At 36.3% G+C, this 20,103-nt stretch overlaps 3 protein-coding genes across 3 annotated transcripts; 1 reads left to right on the forward strand and 2 right to left on the reverse strand.

Moving 5' to 3' along the window:
* The first annotated feature begins 10,607 nt into the window (after nt 1–10,607).
* LOC132172207 (wall-associated receptor kinase galacturonan-binding protein) lies at nt 10,608–12,042 on the forward strand. Its single transcript, XM_059583669.2, has 3 exons — nt 10,608–11,500; nt 11,618–11,662; nt 11,758–12,042. Exons 1-3 carry the CDS (start codon nt 10,651–10,653, stop codon nt 11,883–11,885), a joined length of 1,023 nt encoding a protein of 340 aa, XP_059439652.1. The 5' UTR covers nt 10,608–10,650; the 3' UTR covers nt 11,886–12,042.
* A 387-nt stretch (nt 12,043–12,429) lies between these two features.
* LOC132170121 (Pectin lyase-like superfamily protein) lies at nt 12,430–14,805 on the reverse strand. The gene is made up of 4 exons (XM_059581025.2): nt 14,086–14,805; nt 13,177–13,280; nt 12,961–13,090; nt 12,430–12,654 (listed from the first exon to the last, which is right to left on the reverse strand). Exons 1-4 carry the CDS (start codon nt 14,803–14,805, stop codon nt 12,430–12,432), a joined length of 1,179 nt encoding a protein of 392 aa, XP_059437008.2.
* A 2,540-nt stretch (nt 14,806–17,345) lies between these two features.
* On the reverse strand, nt 17,346–17,777 carry LOC132173046 (Stigma-specific Stig1 family protein). Its single transcript, XM_059584604.2, has one exon. The coding sequence runs from the start codon at nt 17,775–17,777 to the stop codon at nt 17,346–17,348; it is 432 nt and encodes a 143-aa protein (XP_059440587.2).
* Nucleotides 17,778–20,103: the final 2,326 nt, after the last annotated feature.

Raw genomic sequence — 20,103 nt, forward strand, 5'->3', positions numbered from 1 at the left:
CTTTTTTCAATGATTCAGGTTTAATTTTACCATTTATTTTTCTCATGGAAAACTTAGACTTGCCTTCTTAAAAAAAAAAAAAAAAAAAAAAAAAAAGCAGTTTTGAGATGAGGAGGGAGCAGATCTGCTCCCTCCTCCTCTCCCCTTTCCCTTATACTCTCCGCTTCTACCCTCCGCTTCCCTTTTGTTTTTTGTTTTTTTGTTTTTTTCTTTATGTTTGTAGGTGTTCTCCGACTAGATCAGCAACTTCGGCCTCTCCACTATGCGTCCGTCCACCTTCTACCGTATTATGTCGTTCATCTTATCTCCGACCGCTGCTATTGGTCGCTGGTTGTTTATTTGTGTTTTTTGTTTTGAATAAGAGGTTTCTTCTCTCTCATTCTGCCCTCATGAAGGAGGAGAATAATTAGGTGTGAGGGGTTATTTCTCATGGCCTGGATAGTTCGGTGTGAGGGGTTATCTCTCATGGTCAGTTTAAATAAATTTTGTTAGAAAATTTGGCTACCTAAATCTTAAATCTAATTTGCTTAGAGCATATCTACTCTTTAACTGTATTTGTACATGAATTAGCAAAAGATTGAAGTCATAGATAGCACTTAATTATAAGAATTTTTGTTTGTATCTATGACTTTGTAACCTCATAGCATGTGGCTATGACTTTGCAAAGTTTTATGCTTTGTCCTGTAAGAGCTTTTTGCTCTACTCTATAAGAGCTTTATGCTCGTGATCTTTAATCAATGAAATCTTTAGATTTCCGTTAAAAAAAAAAAAAAAAGTTATTGTTTGTACATATTACTTGGTAGTTGCATTTAGTAGAATATTAATTAAATGATCAAATTCATTATTTTTTATTAGTTTAATTAAGTTTTCAGAACAACTACTGATTTAACATGGTATTAAAGAGCAAAAGTATTAAGTCCGAGTCTTGTCTTCAACATTCACCTTTCATATTCTCACTTATTAAGGGAGAGTTTGAGTCCACACGTTAAGAGAGTATTAAAATGTTAATTAAATAATTAAATTTATCATTTTTATATAAAATTAAACTTAAAAAATAAATGTTAATTTAACAACGTTATATATCGTGCATATTTTAAATTGTAGATTGAGACTAGTTTTGAATTATAGGTTGTAACTACATCTCATCTGTTGTACATTAATTATACACTCAAACCAAAACAGTTCCCAAAATCTTACAATTTTCTTGTCAGAAGATCTTAGACATTTCGATTTATTTATTCGCAGTCCTCCAATTTAATTATTCCTCGATCTTAAGTCTCCCATTACAGCTATTAACTAAGAATCACCCATCTTTTTATTTTTTTTTATAAATGATAATATATTAAAGAAACATAATAGAATATTCAGGAAGGCAACTAGCTAGCTACTAGCTGAAAAATAAGAAGACAGTATCATGCATTATATATTCACAAACCAACAATAACTTAAAAAATAATAATAATAATACTATTTAGTAAATGTTATTCGATTGTCATATAATTGAAACATACCAAACCAGGGAGACTAGGAGAGCCAAAACAACAAGAACAACAATAAAAACAACAGAGTTCATAAGAGCCACAACAAGACAACATATGTACGTAGTAGTTAATCATAGTCAATAGCTACGACCTTAAGTAACCATGATTCTTTAAACACCATCATCACTACAGAGAGAAGAGAAATAATATATATATATAGTTTTTTTTTTTTTCTTTTTTTGTTTCTTCTATTTGTTGTGGAGTGGGGGGATAAGGGCTCTTGATTATAATGCAATTTTCAAACAAGTAAGGTTATATTATATAAGGCATAAGAAATATACAAAAGAGTGATTCCAAATGTCAATACCCCGCCTGATTAAACTACTCACATTTTCAAACCAAACAGAAAACAAATTCATAGAAGAAGAAAAAGACACAGATTGACTGAGATTAGCATTGACCACGTACTACCCACCCCCGTGGCTTACTTTTGCATGACGTGGAAATTTGGTATATGGTTACTGGTTAGGTTGGACATCTCTAGCTAGGGTTTAACCAGCAAAGTCAGCACCCCCATCAAGAGCCATGCGGTGGACGGCATCCACACCGTTTGCGTACGCCCACAAATTATTGTAATTTTAAAGATCCTTTTCACACTATTTCTGATCACTACGCAATTATCTCATATTTCTGCACTTGTTTGAATTAATTGGCAAATGTTATAAGTCATCTTCGATTCTTTTTCTTCAACAGCTTTGGATTGTTCTGATTATAATTCATTATTAATTAATTAATTAATTATTTCTCCTTTGTTTTTGTTTGTTTGCGTCGACGTTCAAACAGGTTTCTCTTAAGTTTCAAACCCCTTTGAGACCCACAAATTGATTGACAATCCTATCCATAAGTTTTTAAGACAAAGTTTGAATTCATGCACATGAAAAATTTAATTAAAATAAGAGGTGAATGATGAGATAATGTTTGAATTCCAGATCTTTAATTTGATACTGTCGATGGTGCATGGTTTCTTAAATTAGTTGGACATGTATTAGAAAGAGAGTATTGTTACCGTGCACAATAATTTATGAACAATATAGAATCGAAAAGAAAGAGATTAAGAGAGATAAAGTCAAGACACAGATTTAACATGGTTCGACAATTTGCCTACGTCTACAGAGAGGCGGCTATATTTTTCTCTTAATGATCCAGGGTTACAACATAATATATATAGGAAAAACCCTAAATCCTACTTGTACGGACGTATTAAGAAAATCCCGCTCCTGTCTACTTGGCCTTCTATTGGTATTAATATGAGCCACTAGTTCCAACAGAGAGTTCGACTTCCGAAATGGAAACCTTTAATCCTATTAATATTAGGCATTAGTGAGACTCATCGTGAGTCTCACTAATGCCTTGATGGGGTTGGGTTTGGCTATGACTCAGTCGAACTTGAAGGAGAGGCTGCAGTACCCATCGTCTAGACCCTTCTTATGCAGCTCTCAGTGTGCAGATGTTATTATATATGCTTAGTACTTCTAGGTAGAATAGCTACAATTGGTTTCCCTTTCTTGTCTTTTTTTAAAGACTTTTAATATGATATCATGTTAAAATCACAACTTACATATCTCAAAAGCTTAAGTTAATAAGAAATGATAAATTTAATTATTTAACTAATATTCTATTAATTAATAAGAAATGTATATACAAATCACATGCTCTAAATACAAAAGTGAATTGATGGAATTTCTCCTAGAGCACAGTTTGGAAAAAAGCTGTCCGAAATTTTATATCAAACAACAAATTACCCATGCGTGAATACCTTTTTGTATAGGGCAAAAAAAAAAAAAAAAAAAAAAGATACCCATCATGCATTGTCTACTAAACAGCAAACTCGTTGCAGGATTTAGTCATCTTCGGTTTGTAGTTTTGTTAGTACACGCACACATGCAGATATTATTGTACCCAACAAGATTTTCAAAGCTTTCTACAATGCATGGTTTGATTGGGACATGAATCGTGCTTTTTCAAACCTTATTCAATTATCCAACCTTATCTCAAAGCCCTCAACGAATCACGTACCAAGCTCTTTCAAACTTTATTTATTTGAAGATAAGACGTGGAACCGTTTTGTTTGAACATGAGCCAAGCAATAAAAATTTTGATACTCCAAGCAGTGGCGAAGTTAGAATTTTTGTTCACAGAGGAGAAAGATTAAAGCCTCACCCGTACGTTTGGGTTATGTCTTTCACATCAAACAGCTCCAAACCCGCCACACGGCAAGTTTCTAATAGACCATTCTTATGCATTCTCATAAAAATGGGCATAAATATTTATGTAATTAAAGGGATTCAATCTTCCCCCACTCTCCATCCAGTTTTTAATGGAAAACTATTATTAACTTAAGCATTAGAGGCTTTCTCGATTCTCCTGAGCCAGTTATTTTCGGTGACTCTTTCTCTCATTTTGCTGGTAACCGGTCACAGGTTCACTTGCCCAACGAATCCAAAGCGTTGCTCCTAGGGCATAGGATCTGATCGGAGCATAGATACTGTCACTTTCACCAGCCAACAGGGCCGCAATTCGTGAAGTTGAAATATGGACTTTGAAGGCATCCGTGCTCGTGTGCGTGGTTAGTGTTGGACCGTCAATTAAAAAAGAGCCTACACAGGCTACACTTTTGATGGGCAATTAGGCCGATGACGGTGGACTTGAATAAGAAAGAGTTTCCCTTAACAGCAAGATAAAGGCACGTGGGTGTGGAGATACTTTTGCCACCACTTCGTGGAAATGGTCACAAATTTCACGACTTTTCGTGCATCTTGTTCTTTCCTTTTTTTTAATACCATCCGTTGATTTAAAAGGTTTCACTAATTGGGTCTTATTTTCTTTATCTTTTTTGCTTTTTCCCGTACTTTCTGCGGATTTCTCCACGCTATGACATCTACTTAGACCAACTATTCACTAGTAGATCTGTACGAAGAAGCCTGCTGTATATGTTCACTACCTCTCTGCTCAATTATTTACTGTCATTGTCAAATGTCAACCTAAATGCTTATTCATTTGAATCATTTCCCTTCTCTTCGTCAAGCATGTTTTTAAGAATAATACACCCTCTAAATAGTATTAGGATTTTAGTCATTAGGCTGTACAACAATTCAAACAACTTAAGAGAGCGAGATCACAAGATCTGTCTACACTGAACGGGTTATTCTTGCAATTATTCTCTTAAACTATATAAATTTCTATAAAATTCGGACAGTCTAATACTAGAGATTGATCATCGTCACTCTAATAAGGTTGTAATTGGGTACAATAACCAAGTGAAATATACAAGTCTCTATTGGAATCATTGCATGGTGACAAAAGTAAACGAGTTATTTCTGTAAAATTCGGCAGTCTAGTCTAAGAAGATGAACAAAAATTCCCATCCCATGTAATAACAGGTTGTAATTGTGTAGAAAAACCGCGTGAAATAGAAGTCTCTTAGAATCATTGCATGAAAGGCAAAAGTAAACGCGATTGTTCAAGGTTCCTTCTGCTTTGCATGTGTTAGTTCTTGTGTTGGCTTAATTCAGTTCCAAAATGCAGAGGCTACTGTTCACGAGCTCAAACACTGATATAGAATGCTCAGAATCCAATCTCCACCGTTCATAATGTAGATTCATGTGTTATGAACGTCCCTGCAAAATTTCAGCTCAATCGGACCACAAACGCCCATCGATCGGGGCTGTTGATCAAGACTGGACAGCATTTCCAGAATGCTGTTTCACCCATGTCCGGACATGCCTTCCTCGGGTCCGGACCTCATTTCCAGAAACTCAAATTTTGCTCCGCAAAGCCGTGTCCGGACAGCCCATTAACATGTCCGGACACCCCGTAAGTTTGAGGCCCAAAAACGTGATTTTAAGTGGTTTAAGTCCAGGGTTTTGTCGGGGGTATATATACATCATTATAGAAGATAGAAGTACGAATTTTCACCCCCAGAGAGTTCGTCGGAGGCTGTGCTAAGAGAGATCATATGTGGTGAGCGTTAAAGTGAATCTCTTAGAGTTTTAATTATTCCTTTGATAAATCTACGGTTGAGAAGTCTATCGGAAGGGTCCGGTAAAGGAGAATCACGTTGAAGAAGATTGTGAGCGCGGAGACGAGTTGTAGGCTTGTCGATCTTACAGAGTCAAGGTCTTGCAAAGGGTTGTAAGTGTTCCTAGTGTCTGTAATCTCTAGATAATCTTTTGATAGTGATTTCCTGGGTTTGGCTGCCCTGGAGAGGTTTTACTTTTAGAACGTTTTCTAAAAGGTTTCCTCTTCGTAACCAAAATATCTGTGTCTGCCTTTTTATTGCTTTATATATTTTGGGTGATTGAATTGTTTGTTGCTTCATAATATTAATTCCGCATAAATTGTGATAAACAAGTTTTTGGAGTCGGCATAGAGTTTTTCAATTGGTATCAGAGCGGGTTCACTCTGTTTGGATTAAATTCTTGAGTGAGATCTGTTGACTCCTGTTTGCTATGAATACTTCTCAAGGGGAATATGATCTTATAAACTCCTTTAACAATTTGTTGGAAAAATTCACTCTTTTGAGACATCAATACACAAATTGTTTAGGGGATTTTCAAGATCTTAAACATGTGAATGAATCTATTGTTAATGAATTGTCTGAATCACATGTCCTAATTGATTCTTTGAAATCTGATAAAGAATCTTTGGCGAATGATTTGTCTAAATCACATATCTTGATTGATTCTTTGAAATCTGAGATTTCTGTGCTTGTTGAAAAGTCTTTATCACTTGAGAATGAATTGAATGTTTCTAAGGAACTCTCACGAAATTTCTCTAGTGATAATTTGAAAAGTTTTCTTTGTACTAAAGAATTTGTTCCTAACAAGCCTAGTATGATTGTTGATAATGTTGGTGCATCTACTTCATATGTTTCTAATGAGTCCTTGAATGTTGAGCCTGTGAATGTTAAAGAAACCAAGGCTAATTTTTCTAAGACTCCTTCAGTTAAACAAACTCAAGGTAAGTTTTTTCCTACATGCCATCATTGTGGGATTGTTGGTCACATTAGACCAAACTGTTGGAAATTCAAAGCTGCTCCAAAGAAAGAAAATCATGCAGCTGCTCCGACTCTCCATGGTAAGAAAGGTAAGAAAATTTATGTTAAGCATCATGCATCTTACCCTAAGCTTAGAGTCATGCATCCTCATAGAAAATTACCTTCTAAAAGGTTTGTGCCCACTTGTCATCATTGTGGAAAGGTTGGTCATATTCGACCAAAGTGTTTTGATTTGAAATCCCATAAGCATAAAAATAAAAATTCTGTTTCTAGGAAAGATTATGAGGGTTTGGTAATGATGATGGGAGGTGTGTCTAGAGTAGACAAGTTTGAAAATGTTCACGTCTCTACACCTTTATTGAAGAAGGTTTGGGTTAGGAAGGATTATACCATTCACCCATTGAGGGGGAGTGGTAGTGATCTCACCTAAAATTAGGTGAGTCAATAACATGCCTAGGATTGATTGTTTTGCTTATTTTTGAATATCCTAGAGCGTGTTATTTTTCTTTGCTTTGCATTTTTTTTTGTTTTTGCTTTATTATTTATGCACTGCATTGTTTTTGTTGTTACACTTTCTGTATGAAGAGTATATACATGATTGTTTTGAGATTCATGTTTTGAGGCATATTCATAAAGGATTTTTCAAGAAATTCATATATCATGATCTTTGAAAAGCTTATAGATGAGATGTTGTGTGCGGACCACCAAGATTTTTGTCTACTTGCTAATCAAATGTTCAGGAATGTGTAATGTCTTGTGAAGACCTAGAAGTAGTTATTAAACCAAATCATTATTTTGTAGTGGGACCTATAAGATGTGATGAAAGTTTAATGCTAAAGGACATTCATGTCTTGCCTGTTGTAATCTCAATTCAAGCATGTTGTTTTGTTTTGCATTGCATTTTTCTTTATTTTGCATTTGTTTTTCTTTTGTGTGCATTTCTTTTGTGAAAAATTTCAAAAAGGCAAAAATATGTTACTTTGATTGTTTCCTTTTCTTTCTTTTGTCTTATGCACCTAGATAGTCCATTAATTTCTCATGTTGCGTTTTATGGATGTAATTCCTCACGTCTTGGAATGTTCTTAATATGCATGAGATGAAAATTTGTGTCAATGGACTTGTTTTTGTGGTTACCTAAAGCCTGAGCTTATGTGGTACATTTTGCCTATGCTTTATCTTTTGTGCACATTTAAGCTTAAATTGAGGTTTTGTTTCACTTTATTTATGAAGTCTGTTAGGTAACCATATGAGGTTTTTGACTAGTAATATTTTTCAAATTGATCATATGCTAGTTGAACCTAGGGCTTAAAAATTCCTGCTTTCTCTTTTGTGGTAAGCACCAAAAGTTTAATGACACTTTCTCAAAGAGAAAAATAAACAAAATAGTGAAACAAATAAAATCAAAAGATCATATTCCAAAAGGAATTTATTTCACTGTGTCAAACTTGTGCAAAATATTTTACAAAGAGAATTGTATAGGATGAGAGTGGCTAGGTCCTAGTATGATAAGGTTTGACTTTTGATTTGATATACTTGTCAAAACCTCATGGTGGTAAAACTTTCTCCTCATTTTGTAAGTTGAAAATTTTTCTCTTTGAATGGCTTACCCACACACCACACAAGCATGGGTTGAATGAAACATTTTCTTGGCTTAGGTTAAGCAATATGAGTTTCTAGCCATTTCTAGTATCATGTATGTTTTGCATATTTGGAGCATGTTTGGGATATTCATTGTGCAATACATGAGTCATTAATGTGTTATCATTTGTGTTCATTTGACTTTTGAGGGGGAGAAACATGTTTCGCATTTTTTAGCTTCTTGTTGATTATTGAGTCATATGTTGAGGGGGAGTTTTTGGTGATGTGTGTTCATGATCTTGCATTCTACGTCATTTTTTTGTGATCATGAGTTTTATTTCTGCATTCCTGTTCCACATATGCCTTAATATATTTTGTGAAGTGTTTCAGGAAATATGAAGACCTTTTGTCATTCTGTGACAAAAAGGGGGAGTAAATATGGGGAGATGATGGGATTGGCTCGGCATTTTGGTTTTGTCACTGAATTGCCAAAGGGGGAGTTTGTTAGTTCTTGTGTTGGCTTAATTCAGTTCCAAAATGCAGAGGCTACTGTTCACGAGCTCAAACACTGATATAGAATGCTCAGAATCCAATCTCCACCGTTCATAATGTAGATTCATGTGTTATGAACGTCCCTGCAAAATTTCAGCTCAATCGGACCACAAACGCCCATCGATCGGGGCTGTTGATCAAGACTGGACAGCATTTCCAGAATGCTGTTTCACCCATGTCCGGACATGCCTTCCTCGGGTCCGGACCTCATTTCCAGAAACTCAAATTTTGCTCCGCAAAGCCGTGTCCGGACAGCCCATTAACATGTCCGGACACCCCGTAAGTTTGAGGCCCAAAAACGTGATTTTAAGTGGTTTAAGTCCAGGGTTTTGTCGGGGGTATATATACATCATTATAGAAGATAGAAGTACGAATTTTCACCCCCAGAGAGTTCGTCGGAGGCTGTGCTAAGAGAGATCATATGTGGTGAGCGTTAAAGTGAATCTCTTAGAGTTTTAATTATTCCTTTGATAAATCTACGGTTGAGAAGTCTATCGGAAGGGTCCGGTAAAGGAGAATCACGTTGAAGAAGATTGTGAGCGCGGAGACGAGTTGTAGGCTTGTCGATCTTACAGAGTCAAGGTCTTGCAAAGGGTTGTAAGTGTTCCTAGTGTCTGTAATCTCTAGATAATCTTTTGATAGTGATTTCCTGGGTTTGGCTGCCCTGGAGAGGTTTTACTTTTAGAACGTTTTCTAAAAGGTTTCCTCTTCGTAACCAAAATATCTGTGTCTGCCTTTTTATTGCTTTATATATTTTGGGTGATTGAATTGTTTGTTGCTTCATAATATTAATTCCGCATAAATTGTGATAAACAAGTTTTTGGAGTCGGCATAGAGTTTTTCAGCATGAACTTGGATTTTGTTACCCCCAACAAGTCAGGCTCTCTCGTAGGGAAAAGAAACTACTTGGATGTGTTTGCCGTTTGCCATTTGCCAACTGGACATAAGGCCTACTTAGTGGGCTTTGGCTTTTGCTCGGCCTTGGTTGTGATGGAATCCATTTTTGGTTTGTGGTGGTAATAGGGGCCGGTCTGGTTCAAGTCCTCTTTTTGGGCCATGGCTGTTTCTTTACATGAACAATGCCTATCTTTTCTTTATGCATTTACAAAATAAAGCCTCTTCTAAAAGGTCAAACAAAGAGGAAGATCACCTTCTTTGTAGCATCAAAGAGCTAGTCGGCAAGTTTAAATTCTATATCAAGGATGGGTGAGCCCCTAAACTTGGGTAAAGTGATAGAGGAGGAAATGGGACGACGGCAGCAGGCCGCACATGGAGGAAATGGGAATGCTTCCGCTAATATCAGCGGCCAACTAGGTAGGTTATATGTGCAGTCCAATTGGGGTTATTTAGATCTTAAGGTCGAATGCTCTCCATCCCAGAAGTAGGTTGTACTTAGGTTGGGCATGGATAGGCAAAATTTTTTGTTGGGTGGATTGGTTAGAGAATTAATTCTTGCTCTTTATACAATCTTCATGGACCCAACTGTTGTAATACAACCAAATCATAAGACCACTCCACCTTCTAGGCCTAAAAATAAAATTCTTATAAACTCACGTGATAGTCTTTTAGTGGTTTATGTGATAGCTGCTACATGAACTGTCACATTAATATATTATAAATTGATATAGTAAACTTAAATCAAGCTATGCATTTTCCTGAGCGTTGTGATTTGTTTTTGTTTCCAAGAAAAGAAAAGGATAAAATCAAGTCAAGCAATGAAGATTCAGACACTCTGTTCTTGAAGATCACACTCACACATGTTCATCAATCATTAGTCAGTTCTTAGTTCTTACCTTCAAAAGCCAGAAATATGAATAAAAGAAAGCAAAAGAAAAAGGAGAAAAAGTGAAAGACTACAGAACACCACAGCCTTGAGATTCTCTTGTTGTAGACTACTAAGACTTCACTTTACTCATCATCTGACTGCTTTTGATCCTCAGACCAATACAAATCTTCCAGGAAAAAACAATCTAAGACTCTATCATGTCTCTCATGGATTCTCTCTTCACCCACAGACCCCTATCAGAAACTAGGCCCTCTACATGTTCTTTCTTTTTCTTAACCATTCAACTTACTCTCTCATTTCTCATCCTCTCAACAGCTCAAGCCAGCCATTGCAGAACCGCTTGTGGCAACATTCCTATCAACTACCCTTTCGGCATTGATGACGGCTGCGGAAGCCCCTATTACCGCCACATTCTCATCTGCTCGGAGCCGGGAAATCTCGAGCTCCGAACACCTTCCGGGAAATACCCTGTTCTCGACATAAGCTACTCCGATCCTCACGTTTTAGTCACCGACCCTTTCATGTGGAATTGCCAGGACGGCGACAACTTCCGGCCGACCAGGCCATTTAGCCTTGACACAAGCACCCATTTCTCCCTCTCCCCTCAGAACGAATATCTCTTCTTTAATTGCAGCGAAGATGATGTGATTATTCAGCCAAAACCCATTTTTTGCGAACATTTTCCTGAAAGGTGTGATTCGTCTTGCGATAGTGCAAGCTATCTTTGCAGGCACCTCCCAAAGTGTCCCTCTGCATTGGGTGGCGGATCTTGCTGCTCTTACTATCCCAAAGCCACTGAATCTCTGAGGCTGATGCTCAAGTATTGTGCTAGCTTTACTAGCGTTTACTGGAAAAATATCGGTGAACCTCAGCCGTACGATCAAGTCGCCGAATATGGGATTCGGGTTGATTTTGATATTCCGGTTACGATCAAGTGCCTTCAGTGTCAAGATACATTGAAGGGAGGTGGAACTTGTGGATTTGACACCCACACCCAGAGTTTCTTGTGCCTATGTGATAAACGAAATTCCACTACTTATTGTAAAGGTACGTTCTTGGCTTTTGAAATTGAATGGTGTTTATTGAATCAAATGCACTCTAATTTCGATGATTCAAACCATTAATCTGAAGTAATCAATATTGTGGGTGCCATTAATTGTGCAGATCATGGCCTTTCTGGGCATGGTGGGAGGGTTGGAGTTATTGCAGGTGAGAAACTGAAATTCGACATGAAATTTTGAATAGGACATGAATCTTGTGAAGGGAGTTTCTTAACAAATGTAATTTGTTTTGTTATTGTGCAGGCACAGTAAGTGCAGTTTCAGCTGCTGGGGCCTTAGGAGTTGGAGCTGGTATGTGGTACTTTAGGAGAGTGAGAGCCAAGGCACCAGTGACATGTGGGGTTCAAAGCAATGAGAATAGGCTTTTCTGAAGATGTTCGCCAACCAAATAGATACCTTGCCTTTTTCTTTTTCTTATTATTATTATTTTTTGTTTGCTTTTTACACTTTAAACATGCCTCTTTGATGGCCTCTGTTTCTTTGTCTATCACAATACATAAACAGCCCATGATATTGCTTTATTTTCCAGTACTGCCCTGCCACCATTTTTCAATTTGGTTTTCAAGTAGTATCAATCAAATTTCAAGCTTTCAGAGTCATATTCTTTCAAAACAATTTCAGTCTGTTTTGTGCCACTCAACATATACTTTACCCTCCAAAGTTTGAGGTGATTTTTAATTAGACCTCCAATGTTTTAATTTTTACAATGCACCCCGAAGTTTGGAACAAAATTTGTATAATCTCGAAAATGATATTTAGGATAATTTATTACAAGCCCGCAGATTCAAGTTTCCTTCCAACTACATACTCTCGAGTGCTAACATGCTTCCAAGAAGCTAGTTGTGTATATATATATCACTTCAGGGAGGAACGGAAGGAAGAAAAAAGTTGTACAAAAAAGCTTAATTAGCCAAATTAACATGTTTTACCAGCAACACAACTCAGGGGGCCAGCGTTGGAAGTGAGAGCAGGCACCATTAGTACTCCATGAGCGACTGCAAATGATTGAGCTCGAGAGTAATATGGAGCACAACTTCCCCACCCAGATTGAACAAAATAAGCACCATTCACAAATACGTCTTTAGAAGACCTCCATTTCCAATCATTCCAGTTGCCCTTTTTTGTCTCTCTCTTGGTAATCTGTCATGCAAGAAACAAACACATACATGCCATATGATCAACGATTCAAAATCTAAAGCTAAGGGTGGTAATTCATGTTCATGTGTCGAATTCAGGTCATCTTAGGACCCATTTAATCAGTTTGTGTAAAAAATTGTTAGCCTTAAATGTCGCATCTCGGGTTCGGATCATGTTAAGGCATGATTTAGGCCAACTATAATACAACCCATTTAATTAAACGGGTTAAATTCCTTAACCCTAATTCACTAATTCTGTGACTTCGTGTCAAGTTTGTGAGTTGGGCAAAAAAAAAATTGATAAGCCTACCTGTTTGGCAGAGGAAGCTATAAAGTAGTTTCCTTCGCTGAAAATGGTTGGATCAGCACTGCCGCCAATGGCATACATCCGCCACTCTTCATATTTATTGTTGGCGACATGGGCATATCCAAACCTGACCCTGCATTAATTCACCTGATCATTATGGGAATAATATTGCTACCGGCTCTTTGGCAATTATCAGAAATTGATCAGTTTCCCTCTCACCTGGGCATCCTCTCAACAAGGCCAGCACCAAAACGGTTAAAGACTATTGTGACTCTCATAACTTTATCTTCAGTATTTGCATCATTGTGTCCAAGCAACATCACCTGTCATGTAACACACAACTTGCACAATTTTGTTACTCATTTGAAATAGAAATTACCACATCCTTCAACTTCTAAGATAATTAATTAATGACAATATTGATAAGGGCAATTTTTTTTATTTTTTTTATTGAAAGGTGTTTTACGTGGAAACATATTTATTGAATCGGAGAGCCGTTCAAAAAAATAAAAAGATTTGAACTGGAGAGGAACTAGTTCCTTATAATTCGAAAAAAGAACCGGGGTATCCCAATACATATATTATATGTAGAGAACGAAAGTATTAATTATAACCTCAATTAATTCCTTCGACCAATGCCTACTATTTATGTTAGTGTTGCAGTATTGTTAGATTTTGCTATAAATTTACTTTATAAATGATTGAATTCATTTAATTTTTTTTTTTAGGTGAGTTATAATTTAACATTGTGTAAGAGTATATGTCTTGAGTCATAATTTATGATTGTATCTATCTATGACTTTGTAACCTCATAACATTTGACTATGATTTTTCAGAGCTTTATGCTCTCATTGCTCTGTGTTGTAAAATATTTATGCTCTTTATCTTTTATTAATGAAATCTACACATTTCCGTTCCAAAAAAAAAAAGTTTTTGAGTTTGAACTTTAATTTGTAAAGTTTATTTGTAATTTTCCATTAAATATTTACTTGTATTAATCAAATAATTAATTTTTTTTCATCAATTAAAACTTTTTGAAATAACTTATAATTTAAATGAGAGGCTAGACCTACTTGATCGCGAGAAGGAAGAATGATGAAGAAAAACGTTAATGGGTGCTTATAATACCTTATCGTGCTGTGAGAAATAGTTGTTAGAGATGGTGATAGCAGTGGAAGCATGAATAACATCAATGAGCCCATCCGTGCAACGGGCGAGAAAGCAATGGTCAATCCAAACATTCGAGGCTGCAAATACTACAATGGCATCTCCATCGGAGCCGCCACGACGCCCAACATGCGTTAGACTACTCCTAACCTTGCCAGATTTCCCCTTTTTACAGTCATGAATGCTGATCCCATGTATTATCACATGGCTTACGCGTTGCACCGTGATGCATGGCCCGTTAGCAATCTCCACTTTCGCCCCTCTCCCGTCTATGGTCTTGAAACTGTTCATAATAAGCTCGTTCTCCAGCTTGATAACCATGTCCTTGGCGAAAACGATCCAAAGCGGCTCTGTTTGGATGACACCGTATCGAAGCGTGCCCGGTTTAGGGTTTACCGCGTCGTCGTTAGATGTGGTGACCACGTATATTTTCCCATATTTACCTCCTATTGCATCTTTGCCGAACCCGACCGCGCAATCGGCCAATGCTCGGCGGTTGGCCGCCCAGTTCGACTTCGTACGCCAGCACGAGTCTATTGCATTCAAAATGGGGTTAGGAGTGCTGGGGGCATAAGAAGAAGAACTCCAGGGTGATGGGTTGTAATAGGCTGCTGCCGAGGTTGAAGCAAAGCATGCTAGAAAACATGTAAGCAGAAGAGAGAGAGGGGCTTGGGTGGCCATGGCTGGTGTGTGAGACAAAGGAACAACAGGATTAAATAGGTGGTGAGAATGTGGTGCCCACGATTGATTTGGGGTTGGTGTCATTGTGGGGAAGATTTTAGGCAGCACAAAGACGTGGTTGCACGAGTTTAATTAAGTTAATTGGTTGACTTTGCTCGATGAATGCTAAGGCAACTCCAAATGTTAAGCGGATTGTGGAGTTAATTAATTAATTGCCTTAATTAACACTCGAGACAGAGATATCATACAATATTTAATTATTACCAATTCATACTTTATGAGTTTGTTGTATTCATTGGATATGTACGACAGACCTTTCAGGGGAGATTTCGAAATATCATGTGACTGGAAATGTTAAGTGTATCTATTAATCCTGGGAAATTCATTTTAAATGGATGTGATTATGGAAAATTTATTTTAAATGGGTAACCAGAAAGGTCTCTTTATTCATTCTCTCTTACCCTTTTATTTTTATTTTATTTTTCTTGGTCTCTTTACTCTAATTACGGAAAACTTAAAACAAAAACTGGTCAGTTGACCTTAATATCGAGACATAGATTAAGTAAAATTTAATTGAAAGCCAAATAATATTTTTGGTCAAGGCAACATCTACTTCAGTGTGACGTCTATTTCCTAATTCTATACATATTCTTGGGGGGTGGGGGAAGCAAGAAACAATAATGTCTTACTTCCAAAGAACAATAAGATATGCAGAAAAGAATTAAATAATTAAAGTAAAGTTATTTTTTATTGGAATAAAGGAGGAAATTTTGAAAGGCCTGCCACATTAGACAATGTAATCAAGATATATAGACTCTCCAATATGGCATATACCAACATTCTGGCTCACGCTCATCTAAACAAAAAAACTCAACGCTAGCTGATATATTTATTTTTTTTGGGGGCGGCTGTAAGGAGAAAGGTCAATATTAAACTCTACTGACAGAATTTCGGAACAGGATCTATTGGAATTCTTAAGAAATTTCAGTTTCTAAAATTTTAGATTTAGGTCGTCCATTTTTTATTCAATGGTCATTGTTCTGCCACGTGTCCTACTACTAATAAAATAATATTATTATTATTTTATTAGTAGTGCGACACGTGGCAGAACAATAACCTTTAGATGAAAAATGGACGGCCTACATTTAAAATTTCAGAAACTGAAATTTTCCTAAGTATTTCAGTGGATCCAGATCGCAGAATCCCCCCTCCTCCAATTCAAATTAAAGGAAAAATAAATAAATTTCCGAAATTTATATATATCCCAAAAAAAAAAAAAAAATTCCTCTTAATTTCATTTCAAGTGAAATAAAGAGGAATTAAACATTTCATTTTCCAATTAAATTTCACAGACCAATCTTGATCACCTAATGCCAAATAGATTTATATTAAGATTAATCTGTCAGCGTGAGAGGATATAATCAGACGGTATAGATTGAAGGTTGGAAAGATATGTCAGCAGAGAGAATTCGAGAAGAAATCCTAGCCGCCCAAGATATATAGAGAGTCAAACTTCCCTGAAAATACTGAGTTACTATTTCAAAGTCGAATGTCTCAATTTAGCCCACAAGTTGAGCTTAGGTAGCTAAAAGGAAATAAAAAAAGAGATGCTAGGGGTTAATATATATATAGTCAATTTCATCTTACAAATCAACTATTAGATTTGTAGATTTATGTGGATCCTAACCCTACAAATTTAATGGTTGATCTATTAAATTTGTAAGAGAATATGAGTCAAATACGAGAAACTTATTGACCCTTAGCATTTCTCAATGAAAAAAAAAAAAAAAAATTGTTCTTGAACAAAATAAAAAAACAAGGATTCCGCCGAAAATCTATTAGGACTGGCAATTTTTAATTCGACCCGCAAAATCGATACAAAATTATAAGGTTAGGGTTTGACATAAATGAAATTAGGTCGTAAATGGATTAACCCATGAGTTGACTCATTTATGAAATTATATATATTTTATATAATAATAAATATATGTTGAAACGGATCAAACATATCAATCGGGTTGTATCGTGTTAGGTCAAATGGCTTAACCCATTTGTAACCCATTTAATAAATGGGCCAAGTGGGTCAAGTCGTGTCAGTGCAGGTTGTTCGGGTTTGTGGGTCAAGGAAAAATAAGAATGACTCAAGCATTAGAGGTATTCTCTGTTGGCTCACCCTGACAGGCCTAGCCTCTAGAGCCTTTTTTTCTTAGCATGTGTTTACAGGTACTCTCCGTCGAGGAAATAGCTAGCATGCAGATTCCAGCTTCATCAAAGATTATAATGAATAAATTTACATGAATTATATATAAAACCCTTACAACTTACACCAAAACAAGAATATCTAATGAACAAATAGCGAATTAAGTACATAATTAAAGTAACGAAAAGAATAACAAAACGGGCAAAGCTCATCAAATGATGGCTCACAATAACAAATTCATATATAGCTTTATATACTGAAGCACTTTCTATTATAGATATATAGCTGCACAAATGAATCAATCCTGATTAACTGCTTTGGAGTTGGATGTCTTCTTCAATTACGCATAGCTGCACATCCCATACACACACGAGCTCCCTTTCTTGCACTTGTTGCCGCAGCTTCCACAATGCATTTCGTTGGACATGGGGCTCACACACTTGCCTTGGCAGCAAATCTTTGAGTAGCTACATTTTTTCCCACACCGCCCACAGTTGAGCCTGTCTGCCGTCAAATTAACGCATTTCTTCTGGCAGCAATGAGGCCCCGCGCTGCCCTTGGCAAGGCAAACCGAAGGGTACTTGTCACATGTCTTCACCACCCGGACCGATTTCTGACTCCTCTGAGCAAGGAAGCGGCTTGTCCCTCGGAGAGAAGTTGCTGATGCTTCTTTTTCTTCTTCTTCTTCTTGTTGAGATGGTGTGGCGGAAATTAGAGTAATGGCCGAAGCCATGAGAATGGCAAGCACAAAGAATGTCTTCAGGGACATCATGTCTTGTGGGTTTGCGTAAGAGGAAAGGAAGTGGGAATAATGAAGAAAATCGAGAGAGAATTTGAATGGTTTGGATGGAAAGAATGGAGGGAATTGTAGAGGGTATTTATAGAGAAAATAAAATGGAGGCTGAAGGAGGTAAACGTGTTGGGTTGAAAAAGAAAGAAATGCTATAGTTTAGTGTGAGTGGGATGGTCTAATTCAACGGCCACATAGCCATAGGATTCAAGTAAACGAAGGTTAGGCTTCGAAAGAAAGAAATATTAAACTCAAAATTAGGTGACATTAATATTGTCGAAGGTGTCAGGTAATAGTTAGGCAGGTGATGAGGCTCCTCGATCGATCTCCTTAATTACCAATTAAGGAATTCCTTATGGTTTTGCATTTGTGAGAAAACATGAAAACGTACTCCCACGATATTTGACCAATTGGTTTCACACCTCTATATAGTTCAATCTCTTCTCATATTCCACACTTTAAATCCCTCGATCTACACACTCAAAAAATCCGACAAAAAGAGAGAGTCCTATATTGTGTGTTACTTTTCCTTCACGTGCTTTAAGGCACACTTTTGTTGAACAGCTAGAAGAATCAAATGGATAATCCGGTTCGGGTCCATTCGTGTCGACTTGAATTAAACCGTTTGATGAACGTGTCAACTCGCTTAACTTATAGGTAATCCGCATAATCGATATAAAATATAATTAATTATATTATTTTTTACAATTAAAAAATAAAACCTTAAAAGAGTAAAAGGCTAAAAGTATTTCACTGTAACACCGCCGCTTCTCACCCTTCTCTTATTCTCATGCATTTTTAATAAAGCATTTAAAATACATGTAAGTCTCAACAGCATTATTGTAATTAATTACCATCATTGTTTGTAATACGTAATCATCAAACTTTGAGCCTGATTGTACGTAGTATGTAGTCATCTAGCAACCAAGTAGAGAAAATAGTGCAGCTGTTAACTTCGTCTTCGTAACTTTTAAATTTATATACAGTTAAAATGGGTCGTGTTTGGTTCCAGGGCCGGCTCAATGTATTTGGAGGCTTTAGGCGAAAGTTTGAAGTTGGGCCTTATTTTTTTTAATATTTAAATATTAATTAAATAATATTTATTTTAATAATATTATTATTATTTTCATTCTCATTGTTGTTTCATGACTTTTAAGTTTAACTTTTAACTAGTTGCCCAAAAAAATTGATGTGGCATATTTGTCTTTTTGAGTTAATTGGTCTTATTTTACAATGTGCTTATTATATTGAGGCCTTATTTTAGAGGCCTAAACTTGTTATGAGAAAAAATTTTGGGCCTTATTTAAAAAAAAAAAAAAATTATGCATCAAGTTAAAATAAAATTTTAAAAAAATTTAAGCCTTATTAAAAATTTTTTTAGGCCTTATTAAAAAAAATTTTGAGCCTTCATAACTGGGGGCCCTAGGCAACCGCCTCAATGGCCTAGCCATTGAGCTGGCCCTGTTTGGTTCAACCCAACATGGCATATTTATTTAATGAGTGGTGCATGTCGGATCGGTTCAACTCAACACAATCTATTTATCAAACATATTGTGCAGATTAGATCGTGTCACCTGAATTGCTAGCTCTAGTTACAAGCACTACAAAGAATACAGGTCTTAGGGACACTTGGCATAGGGTCGTTTTAACAAAACGACCTCACCATGCGTCATTTTAATAGTAGAACGATTTTTCTCAGAAGGAGAGGTCATTTGAACAGTATTACACAGAGACAAATATGTTTTATATATGTACCGATTCTGGAATCGAGTTAATTAATTGGTAAAGACCTATTGTGATACAAAGTGATTTAAAATAAAATACTATCCATATTTAAAAAAAAAAAAAGATCATCATTATCCTAAAAGGATGGTCCGTCTGAAATTGGTCAGCCGTACGCGTACGTAGAGAATGTCAAGCTTGAATTGCAACTCTGGTCTTGCCGTAAGCAGTTTGAATTTTTCATTTTCTTGTTCAAAAGCCACGAGACGAGAAAAGCCAGCTGCTTACTTTTATTCCCGGCCTAAAAAACCGTTACACAAGCACTTCCTAATTAAGAGCCTGTTTGGCCTCCCATATAAATCTATTTGAATTATAGGTTTTGAAAAACGCTACGTCGACTCCAAAAACTTGTTTATCACAATTTATGCGGAATTATTATTATGAAGCAATAAACAATTTAATCACCCAAAATATATAAAGCAATAAAGAGGCAGACACAGATATTTTGGTTACGAAGAGGAAACCTTTTAGAAACCGATCTAAAAGTAAAACCGATCTAAAAGTAAAACCTCTCCGGGGCAGCCAA

This window comes from Corylus avellana, chromosome 1, assembly GCF_965113065.1.
Source record: "Corylus avellana chromosome 1, dhCorAvel1.hap1.2, whole genome shotgun sequence".
NCBI classification, from domain to species: Eukaryota; Viridiplantae; Streptophyta; class Magnoliopsida; order Fagales; family Betulaceae; genus Corylus; species Corylus avellana.

Excerpts from the sequence above, each read along its gene's own strand:
- LOC132173046 (XM_059584604.2), bottom strand. The coding sequence starts at position 17,777 with ATGATGTCCCTGAAGACATTCTTTGTGCTTGCCATTCTCATGGCTTCG.
- LOC132172207 (XM_059583669.2), top strand. The coding sequence starts at position 10,651 with ATGTCTCTCATGGATTCTCTCTTCACCCACAGACCCCTATCAGAAACT. Across the intron at positions 11,501-11,617 it reads TTCCACTACTTATTGTAAAG|ATCATGGCCTTTCTGGGCAT; the intron begins GTACGTTCTTGG and ends TTAATTGTGCAG. Across the intron at positions 11,663-11,757 it reads GAGGGTTGGAGTTATTGCAG|GCACAGTAAGTGCAGTTTCA; the intron begins GTGAGAAACTGA and ends GTTATTGTGCAG.
- LOC132170121 (XM_059581025.2), bottom strand. The coding sequence starts at position 14,805 with ATGGCCACCCAAGCCCCTCTCTCTCTTCTGCTTACATGTTTTCTAGCA. Across the intron at positions 13,281-14,085 it reads ATTTCTCACAGCACGATAAG|GTGATGTTGCTTGGACACAA; the intron begins GTATTATAAGCA and ends GTTACATGACAG. Across the intron at positions 13,091-13,176 it reads CTTGTTGAGAGGATGCCCAG|GGTCAGGTTTGGATATGCCC; the intron begins GTGAGAGGGAAA and ends GAATTAATGCAG.